Source organism: Vespa crabro, chromosome 24, assembly GCF_910589235.1.
Source record: "Vespa crabro chromosome 24, iyVesCrab1.2, whole genome shotgun sequence".
Classification (NCBI taxonomy): domain Eukaryota; kingdom Metazoa; phylum Arthropoda; class Insecta; order Hymenoptera; family Vespidae; genus Vespa; species Vespa crabro.
Genome location: NC_060978.1, coordinates 3,171,455 through 3,188,797, shown reverse-complemented (window position 1 = coordinate 3,188,797; position 17,343 = coordinate 3,171,455). Strand labels below are relative to the sequence as shown.

At 40.2% G+C, this 17,343-nt stretch overlaps 1 protein-coding gene and 1 long non-coding RNA gene across 29 annotated transcripts in view; one reads left to right on the top strand and one right to left on the bottom strand.

Annotated features, from left to right (window-relative positions):
* Positions 1 to 17,343, top strand: part of LOC124432323 (CUGBP Elav-like family member 1) — a 264,155-nt gene that overhangs the window by 36,500 nt on the left and 210,312 nt on the right. For 22 of the 28 annotated variants that reach the window (XR_006944228.1, XR_006944227.1, XR_006944226.1 and 19 more), the window contains one exon: positions 6,426 to 6,674. The exons of 1 other annotated variant lie outside the window; for it this stretch is intronic. Coding sequence is in view for 24 of the 27 variants with exons in the window: in XM_046981189.1 (XP_046837145.1) it covers positions 6,426 to 6,674 (249 nt within the window). In the remaining 3 variants the exon portion in view is untranslated. Of the gene's footprint in view, positions 1 to 3,732; positions 4,558 to 6,046; positions 6,675 to 17,343 lie in introns of those variants that run through there. 5 more of the 28 variants (XM_046981203.1, XM_046981202.1, XM_046981204.1 and 2 more) reach the window with 4 other exon arrangements.
* The window catches only part of LOC124432332, a 204,220-nt gene that overhangs the window by 172,519 nt on the left and 14,358 nt on the right, over positions 1 to 17,343 (bottom strand). The gene's annotated exons all lie outside the window — the stretch shown is intronic.

The window sequence follows — 17,343 nt, the reverse complement described above, 5'->3', positions numbered from 1 at the left end:
TCCTACCGTAATTACTATTGCATCGACAAACTTGGCACCTTTCGTATGCTAGAACACATATATCCGTTTATACTCACACGTATGAGGTTGGTACTTTACATGAACGCATTGAAACGATCCTTAATGGATCATGGTAAAGGAGTTAATCTCATTAATCTTTACCTTCTATGCTGATAGAATTTATGTTCCGAGAATTTCGTATCCTGTAATATTGTAATTTCTTCGAAAGATTTTTATCCACTAGAATTTGTCAATAAAAATTGTCCAAAGTTATTTTTCAATATTTATCTACGAACATATAACAGCATCGTTTGACTCTTCATCCTTCGAGGCGTTAAGCTCGTTACTGTATCCGTTCGTGGCACCTGCTCCTGCAATCTCATCGCAGGAAACGACTGGTTACGCATCGAGAAAAAGTGCAAAGTAACGCCGAGAGACACGATTCGTGGGGGAGTCATGTCGTTGCTAAGAGAAGAGAAGAACAAAAAAATTAGAAAAAGTAAAAGAGGAGAAAACGGAAGGAAAGATTTGACACCTTTGGCAATTCGGACGAATAATCATACTTCTTTTTACCCTCTTATCTTTTAACCTTCTCTCTAAATTTCTCAGTACTTTCTCGTAAAATATTCACCTCCTGATTATGCGATCTCGCAAATATTTACGTTACCGAAGCGGACGCGTTCGACCGTTCACAAATAACAGTTTAATAGTTGCCTCGAGAGATCGATACTTTTGCTTGTCTTCTTGCTTTGACTTTTGCGTCTGTAGTCCCTACGCAAGCTCGAGAACATTCCGTGGCTATCTTACAAATTTTGGGAAGCAAGTTTAACCCTTAAGTCAATAATTAGCGAAGACTTAATGAGGATCCAACGCACTGTTCGGTAAATAGCCCTTCTAATAACACCGATTAATTAATATGGAAAGTTTTTACTTTTATTTCGTGGAAAATACGGTAAGGTAAAGTAAAGTCGGAGAAGAAACACCTCGCCTATGCATCGAGTCTTGCTTGGTTCGGTCGTTCATTTAGAAGCACTCTCCGTAATCTACATCACCTTTGTACCATTCTCTATATAAATACCATACACGTCGACATTATTATAGTTTACTAATCGTTCTCACCGTTATTGCAATAATGAAATTGCGCTGAAAGTCCGTATGCATTGGTGACTAGGAGACGTACATAATATACATACGTCAGAACGTTCGGATTCTCAACCGTTTCTGTGTTCGCGAATTCTTGCATTAGGAATTGTCTAGAGGAACTTTGCCGTGAAACTCCGAAACCGAGAACATGCACTAGGGCTTGTAGCGCGTTAACTCTAAAAGCGCGTTACCACTAACGGCGGAGTAAAAGGGAGAGCGAGAGGAGAAGGGGAAGGAAGGTAGAGTGCGACGAGAAGGAGGAGGGGCAAAAGGAGCCGTAGGTGGAAGTGGGGGTTGGAAGAGAGAGGGAGAGATGCCAGAACATAGTTGCCATCTGCGTTCGCTCTAAATTATAGTCGTCACAGTGGCGAAGTAGGAACTAATTAACAACTGACAACGACAACAGGATACTACGCGAAATCTCTCGTCGAAGTTATCACACTTACAACGTAAAATCATTTTCTCCCGACGACTTTCGTCCTTATTTATATCATATTCTCCAGTCTAAGCAAACACTTATTTTATTCTTTCCTCTAATCGACGAGTATCCTCTTCTAAATCGACACGTTTGAGGAACAAACGAAATTTATAACGACACTTCACCTGTCTACTTTCCACGTGGAGAGATACACTTAGAACGATGAAAAATGAGGACGCTTCGAAAACTGTTGCTTTAGAACGACCTAACGCAGCTCGAACAATATTTTTCACTGTCGCGCACCGCGACAAGTATTGTCCTATTCGAGGAATCTTGCGAATGAGTTCGGTGGATTCCATCGCTCCGCTATCGATAAGAAGACGGCTTTGCCATCGAAAGATTTGTTGTCCTCGACCTCCAGGCATCTGCGAGGATAACTTATCAAGCGACGTCGCCGGACTTTGGGACACTTCTTACGAACTTTTCACGAATTCCTTTGGGAACTCCTCTCGGACCGTTCCTCTTCTCCCTTGAATTTCATCATTTTCACCCTCGTACCGAGAAGCACCGAGCCGTAACGCGTGAGAGGAAGTCGCATCGACCTTTGACTGAATTACGAGGGAAGAATAAATTCGGATTTCGCGGGGCTTCTTCGGCGCTTTCGACTTTACGATCGTCGATTCTTCGACGTCGAAAGTCCGCTGTACTTTATCACGGGGTTTATTCTCGGTTGGTTTTCACGCGTGACTTTTCAACGGAATAATAATCACGTACGATTTTCTTTACGGCGAATCCATCGAAATGAATCGTCGAATCGAACCAATCTCTTTTTTTATCGATTTTTACGTTTATTTACGAATCGTCGACGATATCTTAGCTTTGTCCTGAAAACTGTACGTTCCGTGCGAATCGAGTAGATAAAATCGGGCGTCATCGTTTGCCCGAACGCAATGAGAAACGTTGAAACGTCAGATGCTCTTTCAGAGACAAAATCCTCTTGCAGTCGCGCGATAACGACGGCGACGAGATTCTCCTCGTCGGCCGTGCGTGAAGTTTGTGATACAATGTTGAGTTAACCTCGTGTAAATAGCAGCGGCTAAAGCTAGACGGATACCATGTCGAACAATACCTCTTTGTCGGCTAGCAAACCGGCTGTGTTTCTCATCTCGCAAACAAATGGTCTTGTTTAGCTATGCAATAACGATATCCACTTCGTCGTTGGTATTATTACTTCTATGAGAAAATCAACGGAGCGAAGCTTGCTCGTTGTCCTATCCGACTTTAGATTCGTTTCACGATATATATATTTCCCTTCGTGAATATCAATCTCACGAGTTTATACGACCGCGACGAGCTTCTTTCTCGGAGATTCGCGAATAACTTTGTGAGATAACAATATTTATATTTTTCGAAACTTCGATCAGGTTTCAACGTCCGAACGTTCTCGTACGTATTCCGTCCGAAGAAAATACCAAATAGAGTCATGGTTTCGTTGGTTAAGCCTGTCAGAGCGATGATATATTTCACTTACACGTTCGTGACGTTTTGCATTCAGACGCGACGTGTTTACGATTCCGTACGTAAACTGTCGCGTGTCGTCTTCTGAAAGCAATTAGACGTGTCGTTGTATTTTATCGCCGATTCTCGTACAAAAGAATCGTTAATTTTTCATTTATGATTTCTCAACGACCGTGACGTTTAGGAACGAACATTTATATGCGTCGTAAACGTCGGTAAAAAAAAGAAAAAAAAGAGAAAAAAAAAAAAAATATTCTGGAACGAATCGTACATTTCGCCAGGAGGAAAACATTTATCTAATCTCAGAGTCATTTTCTCCCTTCTTCCTTTTTTCATGTCGTCTTCTAACACTTTGTTTTATCGCTTCGACGATTATAACGAAAAAGTACATATTTATACAGCAGCATTTACTTTACGAGTCATACGCCGTAACGGTCCAAAGTATCTCGGCGCCCGTGTATTTAATCGAGCGACTGAAGTCTTCTCGTAAATAAATTCGCGTCGGATTGTTTTCCTATTATCGTGGTTAGAAATCATTGAGAGGACGAACGTATAAAAACGATTGGACGACTGGAACCATCTCGGAACGTGAAAAGACGTTCGGATTCTCGAGAGATAAGAAGAACTAACGATGAGAATGACGCTCCTTGCAGATGACAATGGCCGATACTTCGGAGTCCTCGTAGAGAAACGAGGAGGTTTCTCTCTTCCTCGACCATTCTCCTTCTTCCTCATCGAGAGAAGAAGGATCTCATCGTTCGAGAGGAAGATTGCGAAGGGTGAAGAAGAGGCAACGCTTTTAAAGGCGACCCTCTCGCCTTCTCCATTCTCACCGTGTCCTCTTCTTCTTCCCGCTACGCGGGATTTTCAAAATTTGCCGCCACTGAGGAGGGATCGATCTATCAGTGAAAGGGGGACCGCTTCTCGAAAGGAAGAGACGTACACGTTTGTACTTACATACGTATACATATATAGATATAGCAGCGTCTATTTGATAGCGTCGATGTGATCTCTGTCTTACGGAGAAGTACGTTGCTTGCGAGTAGGTGGAAGAGGAGAAAGAGGAAGAAGAGGAGGAAGGGTGGGGACTCTGGGTACTGATAAGGGCTTATCCAGAGATACGATGGCTGCCGACCGAGCCGTTCTCGTCAGTCGTAGCGTTCAGGTGCCGTCGATGAGATCGTCGTCGTTCCGCTTTAACTACGGTGATATCGTCGCGAGTTCCTCGACGCGAGTTCCCCTTTACCAAGTGGTGGTATGCTGACTTGTCGTTCTCTTAGCGGGACGACCAACGACAAAGATAGATAGATAGTCTTCAAGGATATAGATAGATAGATAGATAGATAGATAGATAGATAGATAGATAGGTAGATAGATAGGTAGAAAGATAGACACAGCGAGAAGGAAAGAAGGACGGACGAAGAGAGAAGAGAGAAGAGAAAGTGGAACGACGAGAGGACCGAAAAAGATCGCGAAAGGTAAAGTGAGAAGAGAAGAGAAGAGAAAAGAGAAAGAGAGAGGCGCTACCGCGGGAGCAAAGGACGATAACGAACAATCGCAACCGTGGAAGCCCTTAATCGTCGTTTTCACGGCGCCTCGAGTTTTTAATTTGACGCTTTAGAGCGCGAAGTGGCCAGCGGCAAGAGAGCCAACGTTGAAGACTCGAAACTGAAAGAAAGAGAGAGAGTGAGAGAGAGAGAGAGAGAGAGGGAGAGAGAGAAAGAGTGAAGAGAAGGAGAAGGAGAGAGAGAGGGAAAGTGAAGAGCGGAAGAACGCTAAAGAGTAGGAAAGCGAGAGGTGCGAAGGACAAAAGCCTTAAGAGCCGTCCCAAGAGACGAGTTCTCTTTTCGCGCGCGTACTCTTCTCGGGCCGCAGGCTGCTCTTTTCCTCTCATGACTTCTCTCCTTCTCCTCCTCCTCCTCTTCTTCTTCTTTCTCCTCTTTTTTTTTCTTGTCTCTCTTTCTCTTTCATGTTCTCTCATGAACGTGCAATTCGCGCGTTAAAATATTCGCGGCGGTCTCTTTGACGATCCATCGATCATCGTACCTTCATAGATCCAAATTTGAATGATTCTTATAATCTTTCTTCTCTCATAAGATTTTTTCCTCTATTCATTTTTTTCTCTAAAAGAATGTTTTCGAATATCTTTTCTTTCTTTTTTTTTTTTTTTTTTTTTTCTTATCGTTTCTTTTGTTCTGGAAAAAAGATTTCTCTTTCTTTTCTTCTCGTGTCTTTTTTCGCTTCACATTTCTTACTTTGGAAGGAAGGACACACGAGAAGACAATAGAAGTTGGTGGGTGTGTTGCTTCACGAGGCGCAGGAAAGTAAGATCTGGAAAGATGGAGAAGAAATGAAATCGAGAAAGAAGAGAGAGGGGGAGAGAGAGAGAGAGAAACGTAAAGAGCAGTGTCTCCTTCAATTCTCTCTCTTTCTCTCTCTTTCTCGTCTTGCCTCGTCGTTTTCTCCTTTCGCAAGCACACAAGCTGAGTTTCTAATTAAACTTAAACTTTTAATTGACTCGTTGTAAAGCAGTTCCTCGTAAAAGGTCCCGCACGTAGGAGCGCTGAGCTCGTTCCTTTTCCCGTTCTCGCTCGTTTCCTCTGATATTCCCATCGTCACCGGACCGTTCACTTCTGCTGCTGCTTCTTCTTCTTCTCTTCTTCTTCTTCTTCTTCTTATCCTTCGTATATTTCGAATAAGATATATGCGAAATCGCATTGTTTCCTTTAGTTTACAAAAAAGATATAATCGAGAGAGGCGATGGAAAAACACGGTAATAATGAGAGAAAAGAGATAGATACGAAGAAACAAGGAACGATGATCGTTCGAGCAACGATCGATTTAGATAATTTCACTTGCAAATAGATTTACGAGTACAGTATTACGATAGGAGACGTGATTTCGTCGACGTAAATCGATCTCGAGTGTCTCTCGCTAACGACATCCTCTTCGGATTTTACTTCACAGAAGTTCCAGTGCCTTTGGCCGTGCGATCTCGGTTGAACGAACGTTTGAGGATGAACTGGATTAGATAAGGATATTCGTCAACGACAATCGCGAATAAAACATTTCGTAAAATCATCGATTATTCGCGAGTGTGCGGAGGCAAAGTGCCGTTCGAGTTTCGTGCATATCGGGTTATCACGTACACACGATTATATATCTATATATATATATATATATATATATATATATATACATACATACATACATATATATAATATATGTATATAAATACTTTTGAGGGCTTCGTCCTTGATTGTATCGATTCGTGAATATTTGCCGGCAGAGTTTGGGGGTTGAAAACCTTCAAACCGTAAAAGACAGTAATCCTGTCTTCCTTAAGGATAAACGAGGAGGAGAGAAGGAGGCACCGAGAGCCGGTCGCCAGGAGAGCTCCTATGAAAATGCTTCAATCGCTGAATGCTCTGGCGGGGAAGATCTCGCCGAGCTCGCCCACTGACAGCAACGCGAACAAGGTGCACATGCATAATAACAATAACGTCTTGCATCATCATCATCCATATTCGAAACAACAAACGCAACCCTCGCCTGCGTCGCATTCGAGCAACAACAGCGATCAAAAGGAGAACACGTGAGTATTATTGTGACATTTATTTTCATAAAAAATAAATAGATATTTTTGTTCTTTCGTTTAATTATTTTGATCTAAAACATTGTCTACGTATTTTCAAACATAGCATGAGAAAAGTTTAGTCCGTTTGAGCAAAACGCGCCAAGCATGTCGCGGTGTAAAATCGGATTTAACGCTTCCCGTTATCCGCTTGTATCTTCTTTTGACCTCCTATTACTCTCATAATTCCATTGTTCTCGAATGCCGAGAAAAGAGACTACTCACGGAAATGTATTCGCTCATGAGTTGTATGTTCTTCGCGTTAGACTAAAATTAACAACGTTAATTCTTTATTAATACTCGTACTATGTAAAAGTTTATTTTTTATTCGAGAATTATCGTTTCAAAAATTTTTCAATAAATTTTAATAACTAAAATTCTACTTTCTTTTACGTATCAATATAGTCTCGAAAATACGATTCGTTGTATAGGTATGAACAAAAAAAATGAGGCAAGTGTCATAGTTTTTTCATTTTGCGTATTACGCACGAAACATATCTCGCACATAGATAGATATATACCTTCGTTAGAGAAGAATAACGCGGCTCCTCAATGGGTTCTCTCGAGCTTTCCAACCGTAAGCAGCAGGTACCTATGAGGAGAAAAAAGCAAAAAAAGAAAAAGAGAGACTCACCCTCCTTTGGTACATTACGGTGGTGGCACGCCGAAGGGAGGTGCCCTTCTTCATTATTTCGTTACGCCACGTAAACGCGCTCTCTCGTAGCGCAGTAGCTTCTTCGTGGAACGGAACGAGAGTGAAAGCCTAAAATAACTCGCCGACATTCCTCGATTCCAGCCGCCCTTCTATCTACCAACCCCTCGATATATGTATAGGTATATATATATATATACATACATATATATATATATGTATATATATATATATATATACATATATATATATATATGTATATATATACACGTACGTATATACTGGTACGTTTCTTCCCCTCCTCTTCAAGCTGTCCCTCCATCTTCTTCTTTTCCTTATTCCACGATCTTCTCCATGGACGTGAATGTCGCTAAAATATGTAGCCCGCCTCCCGTAAAATGCGCGATTCGAAGGGCGGAATTCCTCGACGGAGTACGGAGGGATACGACGACGAAGCCCCGATAAACGCCTTGGTCTTCTCTCTCTCCTTCACCTCTTCACGAAGCATTCTCAGAGAGAGGACGCGTCCTGGTACTCCGGAATTAATTCCTACACGTCGACACCCTTGATTTCTCTCGGCGCCGATATAGCGTTCCTGTCGAATTCCAGTGCGAAAAGGAGGGTCGTTAGCGACGTTGATTAACCGATCCGTTCTCTGTCTCTCTCTTCGGATACCAGATTCTTCTCTCTCTCTCTCTCTCTCTCTCTCTCTCTCATTCTTTTTGCTCTTTAATTTCATTGTTTATTTTCTCTCGCGAGTTCTCTCTCTCTTTCCTTTCGTTTCCTTCTCTTCCTCATTTCTTCTTCATTTCTTCAGTATGCTCTTCGATGTTAAAAGGGCGTTAGATACTCGTCGAAAGGTACATTAAATAGGCGTGCCACCGTACGAGAAGTTAGACCCATGTAACCTGTATCGCTCTGGGGAGATATTCGTTTAACAAAAGGGTCGTAGTCGAGGCGGTTGGAAGAGAGATAGAAAGAGAGATCGTAGAAGGGTTCCCTTATCTAGATTCGAAAGCCCTACCTTGGAACGGAAAGTACATCGAAATTAATTTCAAGCCGACGACAGGGGCGATATCTATCTTTCTACCAAGGGTACGTTTAGTAAGAGCAAGAGAGAGAGACAGAAGAGGTAAAGAGAGAGGTGAAGATTATACTCGTATTTGTTACGATCTCGTTTCACGGAAATAAATACTTACGTAGCCATGCCTCGCTCACGCCGATTACACACCGATAAGGATTCTTATCGAATTTGTCTCTTCACGGAATTGTGATCGTCGTACGTTCGGCAATACGACAGAAACCGCGGATAATCGCGGCTTTGTGAACGATTTTATAAAATTCTATTCTTTTGCGATATGTCGTTTTTATTCATCGACATAGATAAATATGTACATGTACATACGTAGGTACTTTTATGCATTTACACGTCTCACACGATTTTTCGAACAGTAGCAGAGATAAAATATCCTTCTTATTTCTATTAACGTGATTTCGTGAGAGTAAAAAGAGTTTTGATAGCTCTTCGCGGATAGTCGTGTCTTAGCCGGATGATACCATTACGTCGAGCGTACGTTCTTCATGTCGTGAGCTTTTATATAAAAATTAAATCCATATACCGATGGTAAGATACGAAAAGAAATATTCGAGTTTTCGTAAGTTGTATCGGCGCAACATTCTCGATGGTTGCCATCGGAAGCATCGAGGAGAAACGGTCAAAATCCGCGTGAAGCAATACGAGTGCAATCCGGGGTGTTAAAGTCCCAGGAAGATTTATAGAAGCCACTGACGGAAATCGAGACATCGAGTATAGAAAACTCATGATACTATTGTTAGGTTTCATCGTCTCAGCATCTTTTGTAGGAGAGCCACAACCAGCGTGATCGGTATCTCGTGCAACGACTTTTTAACCTCCATGGTATGAGAAAGTATTGTCATCCGTGTGGAATATCGAAGATCACGATGTTAGGGAAAACTTACTATTCTTAAAAATGAAGAGAGTTACTTAAAGACAATACCCGAGTAGTAACCAACCCCTTTGCTATTTTTCGCACTTTCTCTCTTTCTCTCCTTTTTCAAAAATGTCATCTACAGAAGGTCGCAAAGAGCGAATGCAAATTTTCCATTTTTCGAAAGAAAAACGAATGCACTTTTCCTCCACGAGTTTCCTCTTTCTCTCGACGCTTGAGATGAGTCAAGGAAAGGATATTTGTCAACTAGAATTCATAGCCGAATCCTTCCAAAAGCTCTCTAGAAGCTTGGCTATTCTTTCTTCTAAACCGACGGTAGTGTTGGGTAGTATGCCAAAGTAAGATCTCAACGAGGCACGAAGTAAAGGGAAAGAGGAAACTCGAAAGGATATCAGCGGCTCGAAGCAAGTCTGCTAGTAATGCGTTGGCGTGAGACTATATTGCACGGTCTCTTCCTCGAGAATTGTCGTTGGAGAAAAATGCAAGAGATCCAACGAGGAGATGCGAGTGTAGTAGGCGAAAAATCTTGAGTAGGCGACCATAGACGCCCATCGTCTTAGCTTCGAAGCGTTTCCTCAGCTATAATCTGGCTTGCGGAGTCTACGAGGAGAATGGGAGGGGGAAAGACGAGAACTATAGTACATAGTTGCTCTTCGTGGTAGACACGAGCATTCTCTGCTGCAGTGCTTCACGCATGGCACGTATATACGGCACATAGCCGTGATATTGTCACATGCCTCGGGCGTAAAGCCCCAAATTGTATCGGCGTCGCGTGCTGCATGTGCGAGAGACGATTCTCTCTCTCTCTCTCTCTCTCTCTCTCTCTCTCTCTCTCTCTCTCTCTCTCTCTCTCTCTAGCTCTCTGGCTCTCTGTATTCCCATTCTCCTTCTATACGCGACAAAATCGCGTCTCACTGATTTCTCTTTCTTCCTCCTATACAACATATACTTTCCTTCCGGATACAGCAACGAGAACAATAATATTCGACACGCTTCTGCGATTTCTTTTCTTCGGGAAAATGCAACGCGATCAGAGAATTTTATTCTTTTCTATCTCGTTACTATCGAACCGGCGTGACCACCAATCGACAAATAGAGACGTGGTCTACACATATTATCTATGTATATATATATATATATATATATATATATATATATATATATAGTTAGATGGTGGCATCTTGTAGTCGAAGAAAATAAAGTTTCCTGTAAGGAGCCAACTAACATCACGTTTCCGTTTAATATAAGAAAGACCGATGTCTGAAATTGCTTCCTATACGTTAGATTTTTGGTTAAATGTTCTGTAATATCTTTTCGGCATTATTCATCAGAATTAATTGGTCCGTCTTGTTTCATTAAAGAAGATGATCAATCCACATGTCACGCTCTCCCGATCCTTTCAATGAGTAAATGACTCAAGTCATTCACAAAATTATTGCAATTTGTCGAATCTATAAAGTGACCGCAGCTACATGGATCCGCCACTGATGGATATTCAGCTTTGGTATTTCCCGATAATATGGTACTCAACGTATTCCCATATATTGCTGATAACGTCAGTGACAATGTATAAACATACGCACTATTATCGGGTTAGTAGGAACATCAGTCAATCGGGAACAAGAAGTCATCGATTAGAATCATTATAAAGTTAAATAAAGCGTACGGAACAGCAAAGCTTTCCCCGTATATGCTCGTTAAGATTTGAGAAAATTCAAGAGATTTCTATTGATTTCGATATTGAATAGATTCAAGAAAAATTCACTAGACAACCTGATCAAATAACTATTAACGATTGAACTGTCAATGGTAGTATCTCGCATCAAGACGAATCACGTTTTTTTATCGCTCTCGAATGTTCTACAGAATAGAGTAGATTGAAAATTTGCATTAAAAAAAAAAAAAAAAAATCATTTTTCATTATCATTAAAGTGGACAACGAATATCAAAATCATTAGATCGATCGATTTAACGTATCTTTGGGGATTGAAAGACAATTGAAAATAAAATATTCCTTTTTTTTACTCTCAGGCCAATATCGTCGCGATTGTCCTACAATACTTGGCATGATTCGAATTAATTAACGGCGAGAGAGACGCGACACGTCCTGAGTGATAAGGAATGATAAAAGGGTTCTAAGAGAGATGGGAATGAGTAAGCGGGGTGAAAGGAAAAGTTTACTGTCCCGGCAACCTACTTTTCGCTCTATCGTGTTTGTTCACCGACTCGTGTCGCATTCGAGGCGTTGTTTAAAGCGACGGTCCTTTGCAAACGAACAGGGAAGGTCTTTGTGAAAAGGGTTGTTATAATCGAGTACCACCGGTGTTCCACTTCTTCTTCGAGTCCTCCCACTCGTTCGATGATTACCTGCTTGGCCTTTGTCTAGAGTAACGTATGAACGGAAAAGGAGTAAGAAAAAGAGAGAGAGAGAGAGAGATAGAAAGGAGTTAATATTCAATATATATTTCATTGCAAGCTTTTTTGTTTAAGGTCCTCATAAAGTCAGCGAACCAAGGACAATTATTCTGGAAAAGCTTTACGCTTCTGTTTCGTTGAAGAGAGAGAGAGAGAGAGAGAGAGAGAATTTTCTACTCATGAATCTGATTTCTTTGACACTTAGAAATGTACACACGAGTCGTGCGCGAATCGTATGAATAAACGATAAGGACGCATGTCAGCGTAAGTTACATGGAAACACGGAATACGTGCTAGCCCGGTATACTTGCGTTCTACTCTCGGAAAACACAATTTTCTCGAAAACACGGACCACCGATTTTTATCTTTATCTCGAGTTTCTCCACCTTTCGATTCGTTCTGTTTTCCTTCTAATTCCAGACTGGTAAAGTTTTGCGGTGGATCTTAGTGATACGGGATAAGGTTAAAGAAAAAGAAAAAGAAAGAAGAAAAGAAATCAAGTAAATTTCTGCTAACGAATTGTTTCTTTTAACATTCGTTCAAAGTTGATATGGTAAATACTTAATGAAGAAATTCGAAAGATGTCTATCTCGTTGGTTGATCGGTAATACGCTATTAACCGAAGGAATAGACAAAGAGAATTTTAAGGATATCCTCATTGAATTTCACGTTAAATTCTCCTCTTTCGTTAAAGCTAACCCACCAACGTTGACTCTACCTACCGAAAACCCATTCGCATTAGCATGTTATTGGGCGTTTGTTTACTTCGAGCTAATCGTCACTTCTGCCATCGATCGAGATCATAGAGAAAGGGAGAAAGGTGAATATCAAAAGAATAAAAGAAAACGTCGATCCGTTCGATTTCCCATTAAAGTTATTTCATAGGAACAACGGTATAACTTTAGCTTGATCAAATCCTACGATAAAAGTTTGGCTCGACTTGACAAGAAGAGGAAATCAGACGGTGTGCCTGGGAAAGACAGAGAGAGAGAGAGAGAGAGAGAGAGAGAGAGAGAGAGAGAGAGAGAGAGAGAGAGAGAGAGAGAGAGAGAGAGAGAGAGAGAGAGAGAGAGAGAGAGAGAGAAGACGAGAAAATACTCTCTATCTCGAAAATCACGATCAGGGTGTAATACGCACGGTGGCTTGGGCGATACTCCTCTATTTCGCAGTGTAGCTTCGTGAGCGACGTGACGCGGTTGAATTTGATCCTAAAAGGCAGTGTCGCGTGTCTCAGTGGTGTTAAAATCTGCGGAAAGGAAGAGGAGGACGTTGAGCAAACGAGAATGAGAGAGGGAGAGAATGAGATGAAGAGAAGGGATAGAGACCAAGAGAGACGTAGAGAGGGAAAGAGAGACCGCTGGAAGGTTTATTGGAAGGATGGAGAGTTAATTAAACGAATAAATAACGTAACAAAGCCTCGAGGGAGAGGAGAAGAGAGAATCGCGATCCTCTTTCAGAGACTCCGTACTGCAGATATATCCTACGTTGCTTGCACCCTCCATCCCCTCCGTCCCATCCCCTTTCTATTCCATTATTCTCTCTCCGACCTTTCTCGAAGCACGCGATGTTCTGCGACGTTCTTCTCTTTCTTCTCTCTTCTTTTACCTCTTGTTTGTTACTATTGCGTTTTTCATCTCCTCTTCTTCTTACTTTCTTACCTTAGACTGGACTCCTTTCGCTTCGTCCTCTCCGATCTCTCGAAGCCACGTTGATCTTTTGCGTACGTATTGTGAGACTACTCGCGTCTCTTTTTCTTCTTCTTCTTCTTCCTCTTCCTTCCTTCTTTCTTTCTCTGGACCAAGCAGATGCTTCGGAAAATTAATTAAAACCTCTCTCTACCTCACCGACGATTTATTATTTGCCATCGAGACATAATCCTCGAGAGGACACCTTTGCCATCGAATATTTCTTCTTATTGTTCGGCCCATGCGAAAAGAAAAACATTATACCCGTAATATCGTAAATCATCGTCGAATAAAGAATGTCTTGTAGGCTCGCGCATTTTTTCTCCTTGTTTTTTTTTTCTTTTTTTTCTTTTTTTTTTTTTTATACACGGAAATAGTTAAGTTTTATCGGATACATGAACTTTACGATATTATAATTATTTCTCATTTTGATAAAAATCGAATTGACTTCGTAAATATCGTAAATGTGTGTAAACTAAAGGGAGAAAGAGGAAAGATAATATTGATCGATAAAAAATATTTTAGCTACGTTTTGAAGGACGAACTCGCTTAATTACATCTCGCAATTGCTTGCGCCGACGTTAATAACCATCGCGGGAACGTCGGAGTTTCAATAATTCATAGGAAGCGTTGATCGGTCGTAAATAGTAAGTAAATATAATGGTTTCTCGGTACTTAACATTCAAGGAGGACATTCGTATACGACGTAATCGGGGAAGGAGCGAAAGAAAATAACAATGGAATCGTAAGACTTATGAATAATGGAAAGAGTACGAAGCGAACGAGACCAACGATAAAATCTTTTCTTTTCTTTCTTTTTTTTCTCTTCCATTATTTTCTTTTTTTTTCTTTTTCTTCTTATCCTTTTTTTTTTGTTTGTTTTTTTTTTTTTCTTTTTTAATACGATCAAACAACAAAAAGTTCAATCCGTCTATGGAAGTGAACATTTGCCGTCGTGCGTTTATAGTCCAATGAGTAAGAATGAGATAAAACGAAAAGGGTTCGTGAGCACGCAATTGACGAAACCGCAAATCAGTGGTCTTTCTTTACTTCCAACTATCATGACGTACCCCAAGGGTTCATAAAAATCTACGATTGCTAGCTGTGTCTCCCTAATTTTCAAGGCGGCAATAGGGTCTCGATCAATTCTTTCGATCGCAAGTAATCATAAAGATTACTTCTTACGACGAACATAAGATTTAGATCTGACAAATTTCCCTCGAATTTAGCTCGACGATTTCGATGAAATAATCGAAGGTGAAGGTAAAATGACATCAATATCGTTATTCTATATCTTGAGATTATCTACATCGATAGAATAAGATTATATTTAAAATACGAGATACGTTGATTCGAGTAATGTTATTCGATAGGATAAGATCTATTGATTATTTGTATATAGATACTTGGATCAAGTATTTACGTGGCGAATTTTTTGGAACGTTACTGACTTTAGTTCTGATGATATCGCGAATATGTTACTTTCGATTCAAATTTCCAATTTTTGCAAATGCGATTGTTACTAGAGTACTACTGCCAAAAAATCAAAATGTAGATATAGGAAAACCACCGAATCGACGGAACAACGACATAAATCATCGTTTTTATCAGTCTTATCCAGTCTGTATTTTCGTTTTATCTATCGAGTTAACTGCCCATTCGTTAAAAACGAAAAAAAAAAGGGAAACGGAAAACAATGCTCTATTCGACTACGTGAAACGAGTGATTGGGTGTTCAACATAGAGAGTATCACGAAAAATACTGCCTGCCCAGGTGAACGGTCTGACAAATACTGCCAATTTATTTGCTACGTCCACCGGGATAACGTAAAAATCATTGTCGGTTTACTTAACGCTCGCACGTGAAATAGGTACTTGCGTTTACATATTAAACGTTGTTCTTCGCGCTTCGTTCGCTTTGAATATCACTGATTTTTGTCTAACTCTCAAAAATGACATGTAATTTCTTGAATATGGAAACGTACGAACGATTAATATAATTGTTCGATAGATTTTTTACATTGACAAATATTTCTTCCTTCCATTGGAACGATAATAAAAACTTCAATATTATGCGATCGTTGGAATGTTTACTAAATAAACTCGTGTCGAGCGAATCATCGTCGTTTTTCAAAACGGAGCTATTGTAAAACTGTCGATAAATAAAATCTCGCGGACGAATTTGAAATAATGGTCGAAACAGGCGATGGTCGAAATTGTAATTAACGCGATAACCGAGAACATACGTGGTGGTCGCGTTTTCCCAAAGTACTTACGCTTGGAGCGCTCTCGAGCCCCAGGAAAAGAGGATTTGTCCGGCTGGCCGGATTTCCAACCATGTTTCAAACAAAGAGTATCGAGTTGCGCGATGCGTGAAACAAGGTCACATGTAGAATCTAAACATATATACATATATCTCTATATTCTAAGCTACGTGCTCGAGAATAACTCGGGCTTCTTTTATAAATTTTCTATCGTATTTGTTCCACCGATCGAGGTATCTCTATGATTTCAAGTGGAACTAGTATAACGATTTGTTCATGAACATGAATGTTAGGTTCTTGGATTTATTTCGATGATCTTTAAAATCATCGGGGATTTAATCAAAATAATAAATATATTATTATAGTGCAGTAATTCGTATTCGAAGTAACGAATATGGAAGGAAAAGTCATTCTGTCCTTTCCTATCGAATACCTTTTATTAGTTTTATACGGTCAATTTCAGCAATACAAAATGTTTTCGACTCAACCAAGAGATAGCGTTGTTCGGTCGAACGATGGAGAATCAACGAGATGACAAGAGCGCTTATTCGCAAAGGATGGAAACGTGTGCTGTAGTTCGATAGGGATAGGGTGGACAGTTGTGTGCGAAAGGATTCGAGGCATAAAAAAGAGACGCCGAAACGCAAAAGAACGCAGAAACGTGAACGAATAGTTGGAGCGTATTCGGGCTCACGAACGAATGTGCATTCAGCTGGATTCCAACGTAGAAGCTATTCGGCGAGAGAGAGAGAGAGAGAGAGAGAGAGTGAGTCGAACTATTTCGTTGCGTCGGACCTATAGGAATTTTATAGGCAAAGGATAGAGAACTCCGATCGACAAAGGATGGTAGAATATTTTATGCGATTTTATTTTATTACATGCCTTTCGTTTATTCGCTGGGATTATAAAAAATTTCTTCAAGTTCTGATAAATTTTGATACGAACAAATAAACCAATGAGGATCATATATTATTGTAGATGTTGCACATTCTAATATTTACAATTTGTCTATCGAGTTACGAGTCATATCTCTATAACATCTGCTTGTTTACCTCGAACGATCGGCTTGAATTTTCTCAGTAAGAACATTTGATACTATCTTTAATTTATCTAACTTCTCATTACGTCAACGATCGAGACACATGTAACGTTGCCTTGGACGAAGTCCAGACTTTAATTCGCTCTTGACTTTCGTATCGATAACATCCGTATCTCAATTATCTCCTACGAGGATATACTTTTATTGGGTTTTCGTCGTATCGTACTTCGAAGGATTCAATAAATATATATATATATATATATATATATATATATATATATATTTATTATAAAATTGTTATCTCAATGATCCGTTATTGATTAGTTTCGCGTGCATTAAGAAATAATTAGTCGAAGAACGTATACTTTCATGGTCGTTTAAACTGGCGCACGTTACGTGTATTACGTTTTGTTCTGAAGTTTTCTAGTTATAATTGCAGGCAAAGTACTTCTGTGTGTGTGAGCGAGAGCAGTAAATTTTAGTTCAAGTATAGAGCAAGCGTACTCGAGAAGATCATTAAATTCTAATGACAAGATGCAATATAATTGAAGTAAATGAGTCGAGAAGAGTCGAATATTCGAAAGAAACTTAAAGATCTTTGTACAT